This window comes from Dreissena polymorpha, chromosome 11, assembly GCF_020536995.1.
Source record: "Dreissena polymorpha isolate Duluth1 chromosome 11, UMN_Dpol_1.0, whole genome shotgun sequence".
In the NCBI taxonomy this organism is placed as follows: Eukaryota; Metazoa; Mollusca; class Bivalvia; order Myida; family Dreissenidae; genus Dreissena; species Dreissena polymorpha.
Genome location: NC_068365.1, coordinates 48,191,060 through 48,213,284, shown reverse-complemented (window position 1 = coordinate 48,213,284; position 22,225 = coordinate 48,191,060). Strand labels below are relative to the sequence as shown.

The 22,225-nt window shown below is 33.8% G+C and overlaps 2 protein-coding genes across 2 annotated transcripts in view; one reads left to right on the top strand and one right to left on the bottom strand.

Annotated features, from left to right (window-relative positions):
* The window catches only part of LOC127851848 (uncharacterized), a 425,589-nt gene extending 419,221 nt beyond the window's left edge, over window positions 1-6,368 (bottom strand). The window contains exon 1 of the mRNA XM_052385798.1: window positions 6,249-6,368. The gene's annotated coding sequence lies outside the window, so the exon portion shown is untranslated. The remainder of the gene's footprint in view (window positions 1-6,248) is intronic.
* Window positions 6,369-15,891: 9,523 nt separating this feature from the next.
* On the top strand, window positions 15,892-21,889 carry LOC127851837 (A disintegrin and metalloproteinase with thrombospondin motifs adt-2-like). Its single transcript, XM_052385778.1, has 11 exons — window positions 15,892-16,001; window positions 16,305-16,349; window positions 16,471-16,550; window positions 17,788-17,856; window positions 17,997-18,126; window positions 18,587-18,709; window positions 18,967-19,137; window positions 19,505-19,681; window positions 19,973-20,149; window positions 20,302-20,478; window positions 21,453-21,889. Exons 1-10 carry the CDS (start codon window positions 15,992-15,994, stop codon window positions 20,397-20,399), a joined length of 1,080 nt encoding a protein of 359 aa, XP_052241738.1. The 5' UTR covers window positions 15,892-15,991; the 3' UTR covers window positions 20,400-20,478; window positions 21,453-21,889.
* Window positions 21,890-22,225: the final 336 nt, after the last annotated feature.

Here is a 22,225-nt window from a genome sequence, read left to right as displayed (position 1 = left end):
ACGTACTTTTAAAATTGGATAAATTGTACCGTACAATTACAAAATCGATTTTTTTTCAAGTAATAGATACAGTATGAATATAAGTGGAAATTACTTAAAAATTGGGAGGGGTGGGGTAAGGCCGTTTGCGTCATTACTTAATATAGACAATCCACTCAATAACTCGAAAATAAGTTAAGCTATTCTCATGAAACTTCTCCATTCATTGCTGTTCAATTTTAATCACAATGCTTAGAGATTATTGTTTGCTTCCAAGTGTGTACTATGTAATTTATTCTGAGCTTATCGTGATGTTCGGCTTCACTTCGGCTTTCCTTCACAATTCAAAGGCTGTTACACCATATCTAATCAAAACCTTTTGTTAAATATAAATTTTTTATTTATGTTAAGCTAAAAAATACAAGTAACTTTTAATTTAAATGCATGTCATGTCAATATAATTGCAGGAAATACGCACAAAAATCGGGCATTAAATTATACGTAAAATTCATTATATATAATTTATCAAGACCTTTTCTTGAAGATTTCCAATAATTGGGCTCTCTTGTTACTTTGTGAGAAAAATAGAAACGACAACAAGAAATTACGTAATAAACTTTTAAAAATTCAAGATTATTTGGCAAAAAGAACCCCAAACGTGTATTAAATTTTCCTCATCAAACCATTCGCTGTTCAAACTGCTTTTTATTTGATGTTTGGGAAAAGTAGAAACACTTGATTTCAGGGTCATTAAAAACGCTTATTTTTTAAACGTTCATTGCTGTGTACATATTGTTATAGCTATAACGATGTTTACATCGGTTTGCAACAACGCCTGCGTCATACAGATTATTGTATTGCACTAATGATTAAGACTTCGAACAGATTTGTTTCTTTCACAACCAGTGTGCTCAGACAAATAAGTTAAAGTCCTTCTAATTCTGAATACTTCAAAGGACGATGAATATAATAATGTCTGTATTTTATTGGAATATGAGTACTGCAAAAAGGATTCTATGACATTAGAACAGAAAAAGTAAATTACAACAGACGCTGATGAGATTAATTTCGAGGCTTGTATGAGATAAATCTTGAATCTTGTCTATTTACCATTTCATAAAGATATAATTAACTACACATTAATGATCCTTGTGTGAGAAACTGTCCAAGATGTTCAACTCGTTTCGGTCAATTTCTTATCAAAATGTCCTCTATTAAGTTTGTTCAAACTATACTCATGGGGTCAAAATTGGTTTCACCCGAGGTGTTGCTTGTTTGTTTTTGTTTTATGTTTATAAAAAAAAATGCATATTGTTCGATTAATGTCTTAGTCCACATTAACTCTGTATCATACAGAATACAAAACAAACTAGATAAAAAAACATAGACGTAACAAAAATTCACAAAATTTACACATAAGGTTGGTTGTCTACATGTCCCAGGTCATCGACCTATGACATTTAGGCAGTCTTGGTTATTAATATAACTCGGCATGAGTTTTATTTATATTCGCTTTATTTTCTACCAATGCCACCCACTCCTTATCCCGCTATAATAGGTTTAGCATTTACACGGGTAATTGCTGACTATATGGTTTAACTGATATAATCATTGTGTTGTGTTTTGTTTTCGTGATAACTAGTTCGAAGCAGGCGTGATTATTCTATCGCTGGCTGACGTCTGGAATACAAGTTAACCATGTGTATCAACCTTTCCCAATTATCACGATAATTATCAGAATCCAAAAACGAAGTTATGGCAAGGGATACGACTTGAGTCTGCAGCAACTGCTTTATTGACAGGGGCTTTGGTAAAAAAAAAAGTTTGTGGATCGAAAAAAGAGATCATAAGTAAGACTGAACAAGATTATCAAAACAAAGCCGCCGAAAATGAAATTTTTGTTCCAGCTGACACACACCATCCGGACAAAAAAAACGAGAACGATAATGGAGAAGTAGAGATTACAAGAGGAGATTTCGCGGCTGCGAAATATGATGGAGAGACAAACATCGCGAAAGTATAAGATATAGATGAAGGGTTATTTGAGATTAAGTTTATGGAACATGGAACAAAAGTGGATGAAAAAACATGTAGATTCTAACTATGCGTATTATAGCTTCGTAGATATGTTCATCTTTCTATTTTAGAAATAATTTCTGGTAAACTCTGATTTTAAGTCCATGTTTGGCCAAATTAAATAGCCGAATATTTGAGAATGAGTAAGTTTGCTTAATATCACTCAGTCAAGTATAATAATCTATGAAAGCGTTTATTTTGTATCCTGGAGACAACAAAAATGTATGCACATATGTTCAGTACTTACAAAAATTATTTGTTGTATTCATGTTTATTATGTCATTCTACAATTCTTGCAAACATAGTTCAAATAGCAAAGTATTCAATCGTTTTTCCAACTAAAAAGATTCCTTTCGAATTTATTAATCCCGGGATCATTTACTTTTAAATTTTGATTGTGTATATGCACACCATACTTTCTTTAAGGGTTCAATTTAAATAAAGATGCAATGCAAAGTTAAAAAATGTATATGGATTCACACACGTATTGTCGTACAATTCCAATATGTAATACTTGTTATCATAATGTTGTTCTAAATATTCGCTGACAGTAGCAGATGGTTCTTCAAAATGTTATGTATGATACTTTGTCATTTTGTTAAATAGAATGTCTTCTAATTTACAAATTAAAATTACTCAACATTCTAAATAGAACATACCCTCACGAAAAATAAACATTTATTTTGAAGTTTATTGATTTATAATACAGTTTAAATAGGATTGGTGTATACAAGTCAGTGTAACTTAAACATGGAAAAAGAATGCTTCATATGATCAGTTAACGCCATACGAATTAAGCATGCAGTCTGAGGTATAATCTGCCGACATGAGTGTTAGATCATAACTGACAAATAACTGGCACATACATGAGGTAAATGTTGAATCATATTTGTTCAAATATGTTTGCAAATGCGCACATTTTCTGAAATAACAGCACCTGCATAGATAACACAATTATAAAAAATGATCGAATTATAAAACATAAATGTCCTGATATGATTTGATGTTTCCAACGATGGCATTCTAGGACCCTTTGAAATGAAATAACACAATATTATTGTAATAAATGAAGGCAATCAAGAATTAAATGTAAGATTAAATACAGATTGTTTACACAAATTTCGACGATGTAGGCATACAAAAAAGAATTCATTTCGAGACAGAATGTAACGTTTTTAGTGAATAATTGAAACGTACTAAATTGTATTTATTACAAATAAGTACACAAATGGGCAATATATATATAATACGTATCGTTTCTATAAATATTTACGAAATGACGATATCCGATCTTGCGACATCAACTTGACAATATTGAGTTAAACACAGTGTTAAAGTTAAGAAAAAAATCAGTGAACAATAAAAACGGACTTGTAGATTAGAAAGAATAAAACAATTATTATTGCTTCAAAATGAGTCATCAAACATAATTTAATAACCAACAGACCACAAGCAACAATGACATTATTCCAATAAAACATATCTAACAATAGACACCATTTTTGTTTTCTACTATCCATTGTTTTATTATTGTTATTTTTAATTGCAATCAAACTGCTTAACATTAAAATGTTTGTATCGGAGGTTAACCATTCTGACCACATTATGAACGAATTAGTGGCAAAGCAATTTATTTTATTTCCATTCAAGTTTCCAATTATGAATTGCAAACAAACTCACGATCAGACATAAGTTTTGAATTCGTAGATACTTATATATTAAATTTGTTTTCCAATACTTAACTGCCAAAACCACTACAACAAATCCAGGGAGTCCAGCTTAACTGTATTGTTTCGTCAAAGACATTTACGCCACTCAAGATGCGACATATATATTGCGCTTAAATTACATGAAAATAACAGGACGGGCACCTAGTGGAATTTAATTTAATAAAGAAAAACATATACTAATATATTTGTAAACAGTAATATACGGAAGGGCCGATACCCCTGGTGCTTTTGTATTGGCCAGGTTATGGACGTCCTCCCCAGCTCTGCCGATTGTAATTTTCTAAGTAATGTCTATTTTTAAGTCAATGTAGGCCTACGGTTCAAAAATATTTTCAAGGCAAAACATATTTTATTCATATCGACATGCAAACAGTTTTATGGTTTTCATTATTAAAAAGTACGGTTATAGTGCATTATTTGGATCCTTGTATTAGGTATTGTTTATATATATAATTATGTATGTTCGCTGTAGTGTAATAATCTGTATTACCTTACCCTGTAACTCATGTTTTAAACATACAACTATGAGCCGATCTGAATTTTTGCACATTGATGCGCGTTAAGGTTTATGTCGCGCGAACTATGTTTAATAGATTATCAATTAATTACGTGTGATTTCAAAACGGTCTCTGACTCTGTGTATTCTATTTCATAACACTAGTTGATACATCTCCCACTCAAATCAAACACTATTTGCAAATACGCCGCATTTTTTTTTAAATCATAATTAACCAATTATTGCATCTTTATTAATATAATAATCATAGTATAATTATTTTTTAACTAGAAATATTCGTCTTACTAAATGGTGAAATGCTTTACCTCTGAAAACTAAGCAACTTGTTGAGAAAGTGTTAGTAAAATAATTAATATGTCACTATTGACGTCAACAAGTTGAAAACACAATACATTATGATATGTTGTTTTTCTTCGCACCAACACGTACACTTAGTAACAGTATCACTATAATAGTATAATATTTAATTATGCCGCATAGGTCTATGAACTATAATTATGTATAATGCCTCAACATACAATAGGTTTTTTACTAGTCGTGTAAACATAAATGTATTAAACTATTACTGTAAAGATTGTTCATGACCCGATATTGTCATTGAATTATTTACCAAATAATTGATTGATGCTGCTCTCTATTTGTTCTCACTTAACCCGAATGTACATAAACATATATTATAGTCGTCCGCGAATTCACAAACACGAAAGACAATCTATAAACACAACAGCCAGACATCCGCACAACTCGGGCGAGTGTTTATTAAAGGCGGGTACGTAATCATGCAAGTCTAGTATCCGTTATAAAACATTCGCTAGACCGAACAGCTTTTCAATAACGGGCTATGTTTGACTTGTCCTATGTGCATTTAGTCTAGGCATATAATGCACCATTCACATACACGGCGTCTCGAAACAAGTTTTAAGCGACGGTTTCCATGTTAAATCAATGCATATAAATTGTGTATGATGTGCGAGCGTATTCACTTAGTTTACGGTTACATACAGAGCATGTTTGAAATTTTGAGATTTAACAGCGCCATATACCACCAGAAATGAGCCGTGTATATGATTGTTTCCAAGCTTCATTTGCGGCATTTTCTGGAAATTCACTCGTTAATGCGCTATGATACAAACGCAAAAAAAACATGCATATAACCGACAGCCATTGTGCCTATTTACAAAAACAACAACATTGTAACGCAAAACGTCATTTTAAATTGTGATGTCATGAATGGTAAAATATTGACGTTAACATTTGTAAATACATGATATTCACTACATTCAACCAAGAAAGCCAGAGGACATAAAGTATGTGTAAATATGATTAAAATATTTAATTGGCATTTTGTTAAATTGAATAACGGAATAATGCGACTGTGAAGAGTTAGCATCGCGATTATAGCTATTATTTTGCAAACGAGTATAAATCTGAAAATAACACGCATCTCATGCATATCATCATTACAAGATATGCGCATGGAACAGTATTATCATCTCATCATGAAAGATCCCGCGAGACGGAGTCTGAGGCTGACAGCATGCCCATCTTAAAGTAAGAGGAAAAGGATACAGCATGCCCTTGGGTAGAGTAGTGAAACATTTGAAAACCCCAGCTTGTCTTGTCTTTTAACAATCACCAAATTCATGGTAAAATAACGTCTTTTTTGTCTGATGGGAGCGAAACAACAACAATCTCCATTGTGAAACTCGAGGTCTTGTACTCGTAAATGAACACCAGGACGAACCGTTGACTTGCCACAGTGCCGCAAAAGTATGGATGTAAAGTGGAGATAATAAGCTATTATGTATGATTTCTCTTTGCTAAATAAATCAACCACTGCCACTCTGACTAACAGTCATTTATCAACGCCGAACTGCAATCGACTATCTCCGGAATCCTGAAATAAATCGTCTGCTGACGAGAACATAGATATAAACATCACTTACCGTTTTGTATAACGAATGTTTGCCACTTAAGTCAGTCCTATAACGTTGTCACAGACGTTGTCAATGGCTGCTTTTAACTCAGTAGGTGAGAGTCATTAAACGTACGCACACGTACTCCTATTTAGATATGTTATCACATACATGTAGAGCTAAACAATTTGTCACCGTTATCCGTCTAGATGAAAAATCGTTTGTACGTCTACGGCCCCAGAGGCAGACGATATCCTATCAACCAAAACATTATTTCAATTCGCACACTCGTTAAATGAACATGTTTACACATTGGTGAAGATTCTTTCTGTCAAATATTTCAAAGTCTTCATCATGCAGTGTTGTATAAAATCAAATATTTGACATGCATTTGTTGAGAAAATCGGAAATGTGTCAAAGGTATTTAAATAATTTCCCATATATGTGTGCGTTATTTGCATCAATTTACTTTGTATAATATTACCTATACAACGGATAGAGTTCACACATTTAAACTCACTATTAAATATTCTACACCGTTATAAAAAATACTGCTCCTGCATTGAACATAACACGAAGACGAAATGGAAGAATAAAGTAAAAAAAACGCTGCACAATAATAAGTACATGACTTAAATAAGGAACTATATACAACAACATAAGAGCACCATACATCAAACTATACATATTAAACGAATCGTTGGTTTGAAAGTGAATAAATGGAAATAAAACCTTGAAAATAAATCGGTAAGTTTTTTATGATTTCGGTAGGACACATGTGTGTCTATTTTGTCAGTTTAATCCATATTATAAATAAATGAATGTTTTATTCATATTTTTCATGGAAGCTTCGTTGTTCTAAGGGTACACATTTTTGGATGATGAAGGATCTTTGGAGGTGAATTTAATATGGTTACATCGAGAAATGCATTTTTTGAATTATATTTGCTGATTGATGAAGCAAAATACTTGAAGTAATGTCAGCCTATGGTTACCCATAAGGCAGAGTAGGCAAGTGCCTATGGGTCCCGCGACTTTTAGGGCCTCATGAGACCGTGACGAAATATGTTTACTTACTTCGCCTAATCAAATGCCTTTACGAAGCCAGTAATTTCATATCAACGTTATGGCCGGATTAAAGGCTTGACATTGTCTTACCAACCCAGCAAACAAATCACGTCTGTTTTATTGTTGTTAAGACGTTGTTCTGTGACGTCTTTATCACGTCTTATTTTGCTTGTTTTTGAAAGTGTTTGAGGTCTTTTCTCGACGTAAAAAGACGCATTTTTGTAACGTCTTTATACAGTCTTTTTTGTGTTGTTTTTGAAAGTTTTTTGACGTCTTTTCGAAACTTGTTTTTTTTCCATCGATATATATTTATTACATAATTGCAGAACATATAATGTATGAAATACATAGTTTTTAATATATTTGTTTCACATTTTTCTCGATATAATTATGATACAAAGCATCAGTGAAGACTATGGTTGGTGTGAATAAATATGTTTTAAGCTCAGACAATTTACATTATAACGGTTGGTAACATTGAAAAATGCATACGATATGAACAAAGAAGGAACATGCAGACGGTGATTGGTGCCCGTTATTATGATGTTTATTATTGTTTCGGTGTTTGAATTTTAATGTTTGATGTTGACAATAAATAATTTATTCTTAAATATCGATGTTTACTTGAAAACGTGGCTCGGAAAGAGATTTCGACCCAGATCGGAATTAGCGTAATATAACCTCCAACCTTATCTTGATCGTCTGCGTTTTTACGTATGCGTTTTAGTGACCGCCCCATTAAGGCTTGTAAACATCAGCTTCTTGTAATTTTAAAGACGTGTGGTTAATGTTATAATGCTTCGTAAACTAAGGAAAAACATGGTATAAATTCCAAATATATTTCTCTCCAATTAGAAGTCCGCATCCCCTTCAGTGAACAGTGTTAAATGCTTTACTACAAGAACGCGGTTATGTTGCCAATGTTCTGGGTAATAAAGCTCAAATCAGCCAATGCAGTCAAAGAAGTGTATTCATATGTACTTAGCCGCGGGAAGTTTTATTTGAATTCTATTGGACGCTAACAAAGGTCACGTAAGGTGAAACGCTGGCTTAGACAGCTACGCCGAAAAAGCGGTTGCTAATCTGAGGCTATTAATAGATTCGTGAAAACAACACAATTGTATAAGGTTACGCTTGTTCGTATTCTCAATTTATAAAACGATGAACATAAGTTCAACAATAACATCAGGGATACAATATACAACAACAAAAATGTTTCATTATCGCTAAAACCGAAAATAACAAACAATTAAATATAACACGAATGATCTGTTTCGTAACCTCGTTCATGCTTCTACAGCGGGGAATTCTGGGAAACGCTATTTTGTTCTCAACAGATAGCGGCGATCTTTTGTATTTACGGGTGCTAACAACGCAATAGTAGAAGGTTAAGCTTGTTTATATTCACAGGTCTCAATTTATAAAACGTTGGACATGAGTTCACCAATTACTACAGGTATACTATAGACAACCTCAAAAATGCTTTTTAATCGCTAAAACCGAAAACGACTAAATAGAACAAGAATTATCTTTTTTAAATGTAGTCGGCGTAAGCGCTGACTTGAAAATAAAGTTTACAATTTACTTTTCTCAATATATAAATAAAATGATAACAAAAGTTTACCGGTAACTATTGTGTTTTTTCACTTATAAGTTGCATATTCACCGCATGAAATGTGTTGTCAATGTCAAATCACACATTAATGTACGTAGATAAAAATATACTACGGGAGTGCACATCATATGTGTCTTCACATGCCTTATTATGAGTATATTTCTTCACTAGTGAAATATATCGTATGTTAATGTTTGATTTAAACGCAGTTTTCTTTCGATACATTTAAATCACACTTTCATAGCCGCGTCATACGAAAATGGGTCTAATGCGTTTCGGACAGATTTTTTTAAATTAAACCCAACATGTGCATTTGCGCAGTCTGGTCAGAGGATATGCTGTTCGCTATAAAATCGCTCAATATGTTATGGTCTCATTATGTATCTCCTGACCAGACTGAGAGATGAGCAGGCTGAGTGGGATATATATATATATATATATATATATATATATATATATATATATATATATATATATATATATATATATATATATATATATATATATATATGCGCATATGGAATAAGACCCACTTTCGAATGACGAGGGGCATTAAAAATCTCATTGCAAATTGTAAATGGGACATTTTAGCACAATGCTTTTCGATTCACAATTGAATTCAAAATAGCAAACTTGTAAATTAGGGCAGCCTATCCAGGCGTTCAGGAACGATTTCCAGACGTGCTGAAGGAGTACGGCAAACATTGTGGTTGGATAATTAAATGTTTTTTCTCTTATCGTGACACTAAACTTTTTTGGTAATGATTGTTTTCTCATCTTAAATGCAAAACTAAAATTCTGCGAAATAGATTTTAACGCGTCATTGTAACTGGGCCACAATTTGTGTCGTTTGAACATTCAGAGAGTAGTCCGCAATTCCTTACACTGAACAGTGCTACATCCTGTGTGATGTAGCCAAAGTTCTGAGGTTTTATCTCGAATCAACCTATGGAATATTCGTACATATTCATGCGTGTCTGCTGGCGTAATGTAAAAGTCATTAAGATGAAAAGCTAATAAAAACAGCTTCGCCGAAAAAGCCTATGAGTGCTCTATACCTCTGTTTGGGTAAAGTTGTTGACAACGGGTGAACTGCTAGGGTTACAAGTAATGCATAAACAACAATGTAAGGGTCAACAGGGCTGTCTTGATGACTACCTAATTCGTGTTATTGCTCGCATATTTATTGTTTATTTATTTTAATCAATGATCTTCTGGTATATTTTGAATTTGTATATGGTGTCAAAAATCAAAAGTTTTGTAAAGTGAATTTTTATCATGAAATTATATTCCTAGTGAGATAGGTATTCGATATTCCAAAAATATTCATTTAATACGATGGTGAATATGATGGTGAATGCAAATTGTCTTTATATTTAGTTCTTACTGCCATTTTCACCATACTTTCTATGCTTTCAGAACGTCCAAAAACGGCCATATTGTTTTTAATTTGTCTAAGTTATCTCAATGAACTAAATATGATGAAAAAGTGCACACAAAGCTCGACCCGTGCGTTATGACACACTCTTCAAAAATGTGAATGGCGTGTGTTTATTTCAAACTTGCGATTAATTTTGAAAAAGGAATTGCGTCTTAAATTATTCAATAGCAAACAACTTCAGTGCCTTCAGCGCTTTGATTCAGAAGTGATTTTGTACAACGGTGTACAACGTAAGCAAATCCATGCAACGCCGAGAAGAGAACTTGTGACTATTCATTGAATAAACAACAGCAATAACAGCATATTACTGATATATATTTCCGTCTGTCATGATGAACCATTTTGTCTTGTTTTAACAATCGTTGTCCCACTTTATAAACAACTGGCATATATAATTGTATAAAAATGAACAACCTCTAAATGTGTCTATATGGCTGCGTACCATTTTCTACGTTGAGGTCTTTACATCGCCAACTACTGTTTGATTTTGTCCCATACCTCGCAGCTATTGCTGACTTGCGCAACGAGATCCGGACCCATGTATCTCCCCCAGCGGCAGACATGCGGCTTATGGTCCGTAACGTTTAAATTAATTAAAATTTTAAATTGTACAGCATATTTTCTGTATTATTTGCATTTTTCGCTTCTTCTCTTTCATGCAATGGTCTCTCAATAGTATAACAGTTATTTTCTTTTCCTTTATCTTATCAACTCTCCATTTCAAACATCGCTATAAAAAATTTACGTTTGATTGTACACATATTTGTGCTATTATAAGTCGAAGCAATATGATAAACCTAACGTTTGTTTTGCCTTAATTTCAATTAATTATTTATATAAAGCAAATCTGATATTGCCATTGTTAGAATATAGCGGTTTTGAAATATGGGCAAGTACATTAAATATTCCTTTGTAAAAGAGCTTTATTTGTCCTCGTCAATATTTATGAAACAGATATTATTTGACACAAAACAGGTGAATACATTCTTGGCCAAAATTATCTGTATAGCAAAACATTCATTAACTTAACAGATGTCGTGAAAACATGGGAGAAGAAACAGACGAATTTCACTTACGGCTTAATGGGAAATAACGCGTCAATTGTTGGAAATTACACACAGGTAATCAGTTAAAATATTTACCTTTTTAAAAGTTATGTTGCATGTAAACTTCCGACATTTCAACTTTGGGATGATTTTAAAGTGCGCTCAAGTGATATAGCAAACTATATATAAAAATACAATTCATATAAATAAGAATCCAGTTGTCCCTTTTCCAGATGATTTAGGGTGAAACTCATCCGTATGGTGTAGCGCTGCAAATTGTGGTACTTTCTACATCTACATATGTCTGTATGCTGCCATGTAAGTAAATTAGTTGCAGTTATTGAACATTATTCGTTTTATCGGCGACAGTATGCAGGGTATCCCATGTTTTTACATACTTGCGATAATTAGAATCTGCAAATGTGCTGTCCAAATTATTCTCGGTTTGTGTTATAATATCTTGCAAAAAACAAGGACAATTATAAATATTATTTATATTTTGCAATATAAATGATATAAATTTTAACTTTATTCATTTGTTTCGTTAATATTTATATTTCACGTTTCGCATATATATTACTATACATATCTATGCATAGTCCTTAATGAGTATACCATCGACATTAATTCCTGTACACATATTTTTCTTTCATATTCATATTCGTTATATATTATTCATATGCACCAGTGTATGTGGTGCTATTGTACATATTTTGAAATATTCCTACTTACTATTCCGTTTTGTTGACCTATAGGCCCATCGGGTCGGGTGCAAAGCATATTTGTATATATATTAATATGATGTTCTGTTATATTGCACATGTCACGATAATAAACAACTAACTTACTTACTTACTCACTTACTTATTACTCTAACCCATTGGTGCACTGTTTGAATTAAATAGACATGCAAAGCATCATATTTATGTTACATTGATCGCCGTTGTGTTTTGTACAGACTACGGTGGACTGATATGCTTGGGCGGATCCGAGTTAAACATGACTACAAACAAATGTGATTGCGTGTCTACCGTGTTGCCAGGACCATACAGTGTAAGTGAATACTTGTGTACGTACAAACTGCATCTTACAGAGTTTTAATTGGACTTGCCCATGTACTTTTGTTGACTGACTGATTGATTGCAGGTTGCTCGAAGTTTGGCCTTTTCTAGAAAGTATTCATTTATTTTTGTATAATTGATATAAGTTGAAATTTTTATACGATATTCTTTCAAAACGTTTGATATGTTTTAATTGCCATTACCTATACAGAAGCGGACTGTGATTATAATTTTTGTAAATATTCGTTTGAAAAATAAATGTCAAAAAACAAAACTTTTGTTATAATGTAGCAAAATTTATTTAACAAATAAATGATTAGGTTTACATGCCCGTTTACATTGTCAAACTGCTGTTCATGTCAACATGCAATCGATGATTTGAAAATTTCTGGACAATATCCACATGTTTACTCTCGTCATACATTTTTGTCATATGTAATTTTGTTTGTAACTTAAGATAAATTATAAACTACCCAACGCAACGACTACTTATATAGTGGAGGAACAATGTAGACAAATCAAAATAATACATGTGTTATAATATTTAAATTCATCAAAATGCGTTGGAACCAATGACAGCGATCAAGAATGTTCAAGGTCACTACGCGGTACGTGCGACACGAACATGTACACGTTGTTCCGTTGCCCATGGATGTGTAACGTCTGTCCATGTAAGGGAAACATATTAATATTTGTTGTTTTAGTACCAAGGTAACGATTAAGCATCCTGAATTGTCACATGTTTCTCTTAAAACGGAATAATTCGGTTTCATTACGCACTCATTATTATTACCAGCGGAGTCAACAAGTAGCAAACTGCTGTTTCCAAGATGTAAAATAGTTCCCTGCATTTTCAGACTCGGATTCAAGCTGGCACGTCACTGTTACATCGCGGATGCCATGGGAGAAGGGTCTTCCGTTGTGCACAACCACAATGCACGCTACAACTCTGCGCATTAGCAGCAGCGGCTTGGCTACTTCCTTTCCAGAGCAGCACAATAGTGGACCTTCTGCATTGAAACGACCATACATCATGGAGACATGTTTCTCTGTGTGGTTCATCTTTTTTTATGTCTTTTTTTTCTAACACGTAATGACACGTGGAAATACATGCGCCCCTCGTACTACCAAGCCTTTGTTGCAAATCCTTCTGGTACTTTAAATGTATCTCGATCATAGTATCGTCGTACTTGTATAACCAGATTCATGTTTATATACATTTCTGAAAAACTTTAATTTGATTACTTTTTTGTATGAAATTCGTTTGATAAAAAAATGTCAAAACAACAAAACGTTTGAAATAATGTAGCAAAATATATTTTTTAACAATAAATGATAGGTTTACATGCCCGTTTAAATTATTGAACTGTTGTTCATGTCAACATGCAATCGATGTTTAGAAAATGTCTGAACACTATCCAAATGATAACTCTCGTGATACATTTTTTTCTTATATAATTTTGTTTACATATAAATTATATTATGAACTAACCAACAAAGCAACTACATATATAGTGGAGGACCCATACAGACAAATCAAAATAACACATGCGTTATAATATTTTACTTCAGTAAACTCTTGTTGGAACAAATGACATCGATCCAGAATGTTCAAGGTCACAAAACAATACATGCGTTCTAATATTTTACTTCAGTAAACTGCGTTGGAACCAATGACTTCGATCCAGAATGTTCAAGGTCACTACGTGGTACGTGCGACACGAACATGCACACGATGTTCCGTTGCCCTTGGATGTGTAACGTCTGTCCGTGTAAGGGAAACACTTTTATAGTTGTTATTTTTATTCCAAGCTAACGAATAAGCATCGTTTTTTGTTTTCCATTTGCGAATATTTACCAAATGCAATTTGGCATTTTTACAAAGATAGAAAGTCACATACTAGTCATGAAAAGTGCATTGGTTTATGTGGAGTTCTCGATTAAGATCAGAACGGTATGCGTAATAAGCCGTAAACGTTTAAAGCTACTCTACCTGGTACATGGACGTTATCAATCTCTTGCACGACGGTTACATTACATTCACCTCTGTGTTGGGCTCAGAACGGACTATTGTTATGAAAGCGTCTCATTCATGTCATGATCTTTCCAAGCGTTCATCATTGAGGTTACAGTATACTAAACAATCTCTTGCGACGGTTACATTGCATTCACTGTATTAAAGAAAACCATCTCATACCATGATATCTTATATCAGTCTTAATTCATTATTATAAAATTGATATGGTTTTTTGATGTTAAGAAACCAACAAACATACACACGTCGAAGCAATTCCTAACGTTACTCAATAAAAATTATGGGCAATAAAATAGTCCCAAAGAGTTGCATTAAAACTCGCAAGTTTTTGCACGATTTATCGTACATTTAAAAGTCATATTTCTCAATTTAATGCATGCGATCTTATATATCCAATCAAATATACATTGAATGCGTTTGTTCCGTTTTACCTATTTTATAGGCAAAATGGCAAGCTGAGCATTTCGCAGAGTTGAATGTGAGAGCAAGGAACGACAACTCTGCATGGAGATTGGGACGTTATTTGATAATAATTAAGGTAATGCGTTAAACAGTGTGTTTGAACCTAACTTCACATTTACCGGAGGGGGGGTATTCGTTTTCGTAGAGTCCTAGATAAAATTACAATATTGTAATTTATAGGACAGCTAATTCGTCCATACATTATAATATAGGAAATGGATCGACATATTTAGCATACATATCTTAATTGTCAGAAAATTAATCCCTATGTCACTATGGATATATAAATGCCAGAAATGTGCATCATAAAGACATGCCAGTTAACGAAATAAAACATGATATTAAACGCACGATATCACATGAACAGAGATCAATAACGCCTAAATGAACCGCACTAATTCGTTTAATAAGAAGATAAAGAATATCTATAGTAAATGAAAGTTACATTGCGACATTAACACTTAAACCTGAACTTTAACCCAATACACAAGAAAATTACTATACAAAGATGTTTACTTCAGACAATGTGCACTCCTCGGCCGCTAAATTTATATGGGTCTTCGAACATTCCTTCTTGTCATTATGAGCACTATATGACACGAGGCTATCCAATAGGTATTTCATGACATTAATATAATATGTATTATAAAATAGTTATTTGCTCTTTGGTGGTGTGTATCGTGTCAAAATATTTTTTATTTAAATATCTAAATTTCGTATTGATTCTATTGTAGGGAAAAATGAGATTATTTAAATACAAATAGTATTTAAATCAACATGAAAATATATGTACCATATATGCATGCATCTTAAGAGGTAAAAACTAATTTCATTTTGGCATAGCAAAGCTTCATAAAATTATTCTCTGGTATTTCATCAAGTGACATTTTTCTATGTATGTAGGACATTTTATACATACATCCAGTGTTATCTCCGTCAGAGTCACGAATGTTAAAAGGTAAAACACCACTGGTACTAAAGTGGCTACGTTCCCTGATAAGACCAGTTGTTTCTCTAAAAGGACAAGGGACAGTAAGGCGGAGAAATGAACATAGGTAGGTTTCATGTAATAAAATAACATATGGTACACTCTCGATTAGTTTTTATGATTATAAAATAATACATTATACAGAAATATTATATTTTTTTAGATAATTATGTGCGTTAAATATATAAATAAATAGTATTATATAATAATGTATAATTATATATATAGTTATATAAAGTTATATTTATATTGATAATTATACTAAGAATCTTATAAATATATAGAGTTTTATAATGCACTGCACATGCAAACGGGTATTTCAAACCATCATGACGGGTTTGTACTATGTTTCTATGTTTCTATGTTGCAGGAGTTTGGATTCCAGTGGGGATTTTGTGCATGATTAGAGTGTCAGGTATACCATTTTGTTTTATATTTCACTCTATTTTAGTACTCTTTAAATATTGTACGAATCTGATACCTTAAAATGTTTAATCTGTGTTAATCTTGTATTCCTTTTTATTTATTTTTTCCAGAATGCATAGAGTGTTTCAATTGTCAAAACATTGCTGATCCTAATGAGTGCAAAAATACTTCACAATGTTCCAGTGGTCAAGTTTGTATAAACTTTATTCGAATAAATTTGGTATAAAGCCAACATGTGTTTTGAATCCAGTTGAACTTATAACACATAAATGAATACTTTTGAAGTCACCGCTAGCACAAAATGACCCCGGTTATATTTTTATATTTTTTCAAACATAATTTAAAATTAATATTTAATATAAATGGTGTATGAATAAAAATGCTTGTTTGAAATAAATATGTTTAGACTAAATGATCCCGAAGTATTACTTTGAGAAAAAAATGTGAAATCAACCTTCAAACTTGTAGACACAGACAAGTTTGATAAATTTCATGACCAACGGAACATTTAATCTGAAAAACGACAGATGAAATGTGTACTCAGAAGTGTGTTTTGGTGTCTTATAAGACGAGTATATGAACTTTCATAAGATTGTTATCAATGCTAAGAGAGCAATGCTTCAAAATAGACAAACAAATAACACGAAAAACCCATCTAGTCTGTATCACCGAAAAACAAGTTTGTATTCTTGTTGTTTGCAATCACTTGTATTGTCCTCTATTTATGTCAACAAGTATATACTGGGGACATATATTGGCTTTGCTCCTGTCTGTTTCTTTGTCGGTTTGTTTGCGTCAAACTTTAACATTGGACACAACTTTTGCAATATTGAAGATAGCAACTTGGTATTTGGCATGCATGTGTATCTCATGGAGCTGCACATTTTGAGAGGTGAAAGGTCAAGGTCATCCTTCAAGGTCAAATGTCACATATATAGGGGGACATAGTGTTTCACAAACACATCTTATCTTTTATTAAAGTCAATTTTATTATTGTGCGTTCAACAAGACAATATAACATAGGGAACAAAATACATAAATGTCAAAGAAAGGATAATGTTTATTGTAGTCCGCAATTCTTCTAACATTATTTTAATATCGCCAATACTAAGCGAGAAAACTTTCTAAAAGATAATTAAGTCGGTAAATCCTGAAAAAAGTGCCATTGTTCTTGTACTCTTAAATTCCCATTAAAGGTATCTATCATATCAAATTTCATTTAAATCGGTTCAATACTTCCTGAACCATGCTCCGCACAATATGCGAGGCATACTGACTGATGGACGGACAGACGAAATGCCGTTAGTGTATGATTCCCTTCGGGCGCTATAAGAAATATCTGTAAAAAACATTATAACTATAAAACCAGTTCGAGAATCGTTCAATCTGTCTCATTAATTAACACTGTTTTCTGTTTTGACAAGCAGTCATGCTCTTTACAAACATTCCAAGCTGACTCCGAATTACGCTACAACATGGGATGTCAAAACAATCAGGTAATAAATATTATACAATATAAGTAATATACTGTACATTTTACAATAACAATTGTTGCATATAATACATGTATTGTGCCTTCTTTGAAACAGAAATCCTGATGTTGCACCAATATATCAGTAACTAAAATACATTGCAGTTATGCAGTTCCCTCGCTGTTAGCCCACAAAGTATCATCGGTCGCTCCGTCCAGACGAGACAGCAGTACATATGCCATGAATGTTGCAGTACTGACCGATGCAATGAGAACCTTTGCTTTCATAAAACACGTTAGACCTCAGAATTATTACAAAGCGATTGATATCACTCATATTCAGTTGAAACGGTTTCCCGAATAGAGGATCATTTCATTCCTCTTCGATTTCCTATAGGAATAAATTTCGAATTAGATTCAGTTAAAATAGGCGTGGCGGATTTTTTTTATTGCTATTTAGTCCATTAATTTTTGTAATATGTCTTGTGTTCGCTTCAGTTTTATTTTACTTTCACTTTTTTAACGCCAATGCCATATCGTTAATTGTTATTGATTAATCTAATAGCGTAAAATCTTGTTGCTTATTTATCCCATACAATAATATAAGGTACATCTATTTGATTGGGATTTAGCAAATAAACACAATCTATAGTTAATACGTAAATACGAAGAACGTATTTATTTCATGCCTATTGTTGCTTTAATTATCCTTCTGAAGTCAACTGTGATGTGTGAACACATGTGTCACTTTGCAGCTTCCGAATGCACTGATGACGAAACACTTGACTGCGCTCGATTAAATACCCTTTTTAATGTCTGCGCAGATATTCATCATGCAAAAATCACGTGTCCAAAGTTCTGTGGCCTGTGTCAGCTCGGTAAGATCGCATAAGAGATATGAACAATAGTTTTTCTGAATAAAAAGTCAGTACGTCATGTTTCCGTATTGCTTTAACAGTGTGGCAAACCTTATATTAAATATTATACAATTAACGATATTTATATTTAATTATAGATAACGTCCCATCTCATTCAAGCTTAATTTCGTTTGTCGTTCCTCTTACAACCGACATGGGTTCAGAACTTACATCTGTTTAATACAATTATTTCAAGACTGATTTATATCTGCACGCAGTTGATGGAAACTGGGCGGAATGGGGCACGTGGACGCAGTGCAGTGTTACGTGTGCGAATGGCACACAAGAGCGTACACGCACCTGCTCTCATCCGCCCCCTAGCAACGGTGGCCTAAACTGTTCTGGACCAGCTGTTGACACTAAACTGTGCACAAAGCAGCTTTGTCCAGGTTAAATAACATTGTTTTTACGTTGATGTAAAAACAAACAAAATGGTATATATCGTATATAAGCGATTTTCATAGACAGTGAAGTAACCGTTGCGTTTTGTAAAACATTGTAAATATTACATCAAGGTTAACAAACGCTTCTACAAATAACAGATGTCTTCTATAATCCAATAATAACATTTTAGCTCTCAAGTTAATACGTTGTTTGTTTTTGTTTTTGAATGTGCAAGTAGCACATTATCACGTTTTTTAATGTTCGATAAATTAAAATTATAATTTGTCACATGTATTCAAATCTTCCGTGTCAAAATCGGATTAATCTTTACAGCAAAATTAAAAATAAGTAACGTATATTTCTATCACTCAGTGCATGGAAACTGGGCAGACTGGTCCAGTTGGTCCAGTTGCTCAGTTACCTGTGATGTTGGACTAATGAAAAAGACAAGAACCTGCACCAATCCAAGACCAGACCGATTTGGCGACAATTGTTATGGCGATGCTAGTGAATATACTGTTTGCAAAAATGAACACTGCATTGCTCCAGGTAACAATATTATAATTTTAGGCGTTTAAATTACACTATGTGTTGAAGGTAGAAACTCGCATTTGATATACAATTACAGCAACGAACACAATAAGAAAGAAGAATTGCTATATTTTTCAATGGCAACTGGTCAGCCTTGACCGTATGGTCCAGTTGTTCTAGTAAGTGTGATGGGGGACCCAAGATATAGTCGCAATTGATTGCAATTATTTTACGTGGGCAACAATGTAACACAATAGAGATTTTCTGCCAGCTAGAGTTCATCCTTTATTGCATGTGTTTCTTGAACAGTGCATGGTAACTGGTCAACCTGGTCCGTATGGTCCAATTGTTCTGTGACGTGCGATGGAGGACTCCAGAAGAGATCAAGGTCGTGCACAAATCCTAAACCGAACGCTCGAGGCGATTATTGTTTCGGTGATAATTGCGAATACACTGTTTGCCAAAATCAACCCTGCGTTTCACCAGGTATAATAAGTGTTACGGACGATAGTTTTGCAATGTATATCTGTTAAAAGAAGGGAGAAATGTCAAATTAATTGACAAGGGCAGCAATCACACACAATAAAAATGACCTGCCACCGAAATTTAATGAGAAATTGTTGGCGTTTTTTCATCAGTGCATGGCAACTGGTCAGCATGGTCCGTATGGTCCACTTGTTCTGTCACTTGCAATGGAGGACTCCAGAAAAGATCACGGACGTGCACCAATCCTTAACCAAACGCTCTTGGCGACGATTGTCTGGGTGATAATCTCGAATATACTATATGTCTGAATCATCCTTGTAGCGCCAGAAGTAAGTATAAATCAGCCTTAATTAGCTTTTAAAAAATGGCTCATCTTAAATAACACAAGCATATGACTTAAGAAGTACTTACACTACTCTAAATTGCTCACAAAAACAGTAAACACGTATTAAGGCTCGGTGTATTGGTCGCGTAAAAAGAAGAAAATCTTTTATTTAAATGTTTGTTCTTACCATTTGATTTTATGACGAACCTCTATCTCTCCTTCTCCCTCTCCCTCCCTCCCCTCCCTCTCTCTCTCCTTCTCCCTCTCCCTCTCTCTCTCTCCCCCTCTCCCTCTCGCTCCCTCCATCCCACTCCGTCTCTTTCTCCCCCTCTCTCGTCACCTCCCTCTACAGTCTCCGTCCTCCTCAGCCCCCTCTCTCTCTCTCTCTCGCTCTCTCTCTCCTCACTTCCACACAATCCCTCCCCTCCTCCCTCCAGCCTCCCTCCCCCCTCAACTCACTTGTCCTTCGCTCTCTCATCTCCCTCTCTCTCTCTCTCTCTCCCTCCTACTTCCTCCTCCCCCCTCCCCCCTCGCTCTGCTCACTCCCTCCCCCTCCCTCCCCCTCCCCCCCCTCTCTCTCTCTCTCTCTCTCTCTCTCTCTCTTTCTCTCTCTCTCTCTCTTAGTAATGGTATTGATAGCGCTTTTTATTTTTACGGCCAACGGTCAATTTTTCGCATACCGGTGAGGTAAAACAATTAAATTCTTTTGGTTTTCAAAATAATATAATCATTTTACGTTACTTCAAATATGCTTTTTTGTTTAAGTTTAAAAAAGCAACATTGTGATCATTTTATTTGTACATGCTAATTTACTCAAAACATTAACAAAGTTAAATTCAAATGAACTTAAATGAAAATTTAAATTGCTTCCTGTGAAGAATTTATATGAGTCATATGATCTCTATGTACAGTCAATTATACATTTCGCACTTTAAGCATATACGCTTTAATTGACATCTATTATTTATACGTTTGCAGGTACTATAGCAGCCTTCAGCGCTCACGGACTCAACATTTTGTCAAATAATGTCAATGCATTTCCATCCGTGATTTTCAACGAAGGCAATGTGTACAATCCCAACGATGGACACTTCACAGCTCCTGTGGACGGGATATACTACTTCACTGTGCAAATCTGCTATTGGGGTGGAGATGCTGATCAGTTCTACATCCATAAGGGAAATGCCGATATGAGCAGCTATACGCGCCTGACGGCTACCTATGCATTCAATGAGGGAGACGCTACATGTACATCGGACTCCACCGCTGTAAAACTGAGCAGAAACGAGCACGTCTGGGTGTATTATTACCAACGTTACAACTATCAACGACTATATGAACATATTAATTTTGCTTGGAACAAATTTACCGGAGCTCTTGTCCAAGAGCTTTAATAAATATGTCAAGTTGTGTGATCTTGAATGTATATCCGTTTTATTGCTGTCGTTCATTTTGTGTTCACATAGTATTACAGTTAAACATTTTTTGTAAATGTAAAATGAAATTGATTAATACTGACTATATGATCATATGAAAACATGTTTATATATAAATATAAACATAAACAAGCAAAGCACGTTAATAAACTAAACAGCGAACGTGTTAACTTAATTTAGGGAAGTAAACAAGTAATATTTAATAAAAGATTGTCTCTAGCATGTAATGCATAACTCTTACATTCCTTTGAATATTCCCCTCGATACTACTTGATTATACAACCCAACCGAATGTTTACGACTATGCGCCTTGCA

What these genes read in the sequence shown, in the direction of transcription:
- LOC127851837 (XM_052385778.1), top strand. An exon ending in CTGTGGCCTGTGTCAGCTCG is followed by an intron (nt 18,710 to 18,966) that starts GTAAGATCGCAT and finishes ATCTGCACGCAG; the next exon opens with TTGATGGAAACTGGGCGGAA. An exon ending in TGAACACTGCATTGCTCCAG is followed by an intron (nt 19,682 to 19,972) that starts GTAACAATATTA and finishes TTTCTTGAACAG; the next exon opens with TGCATGGTAACTGGTCAACC.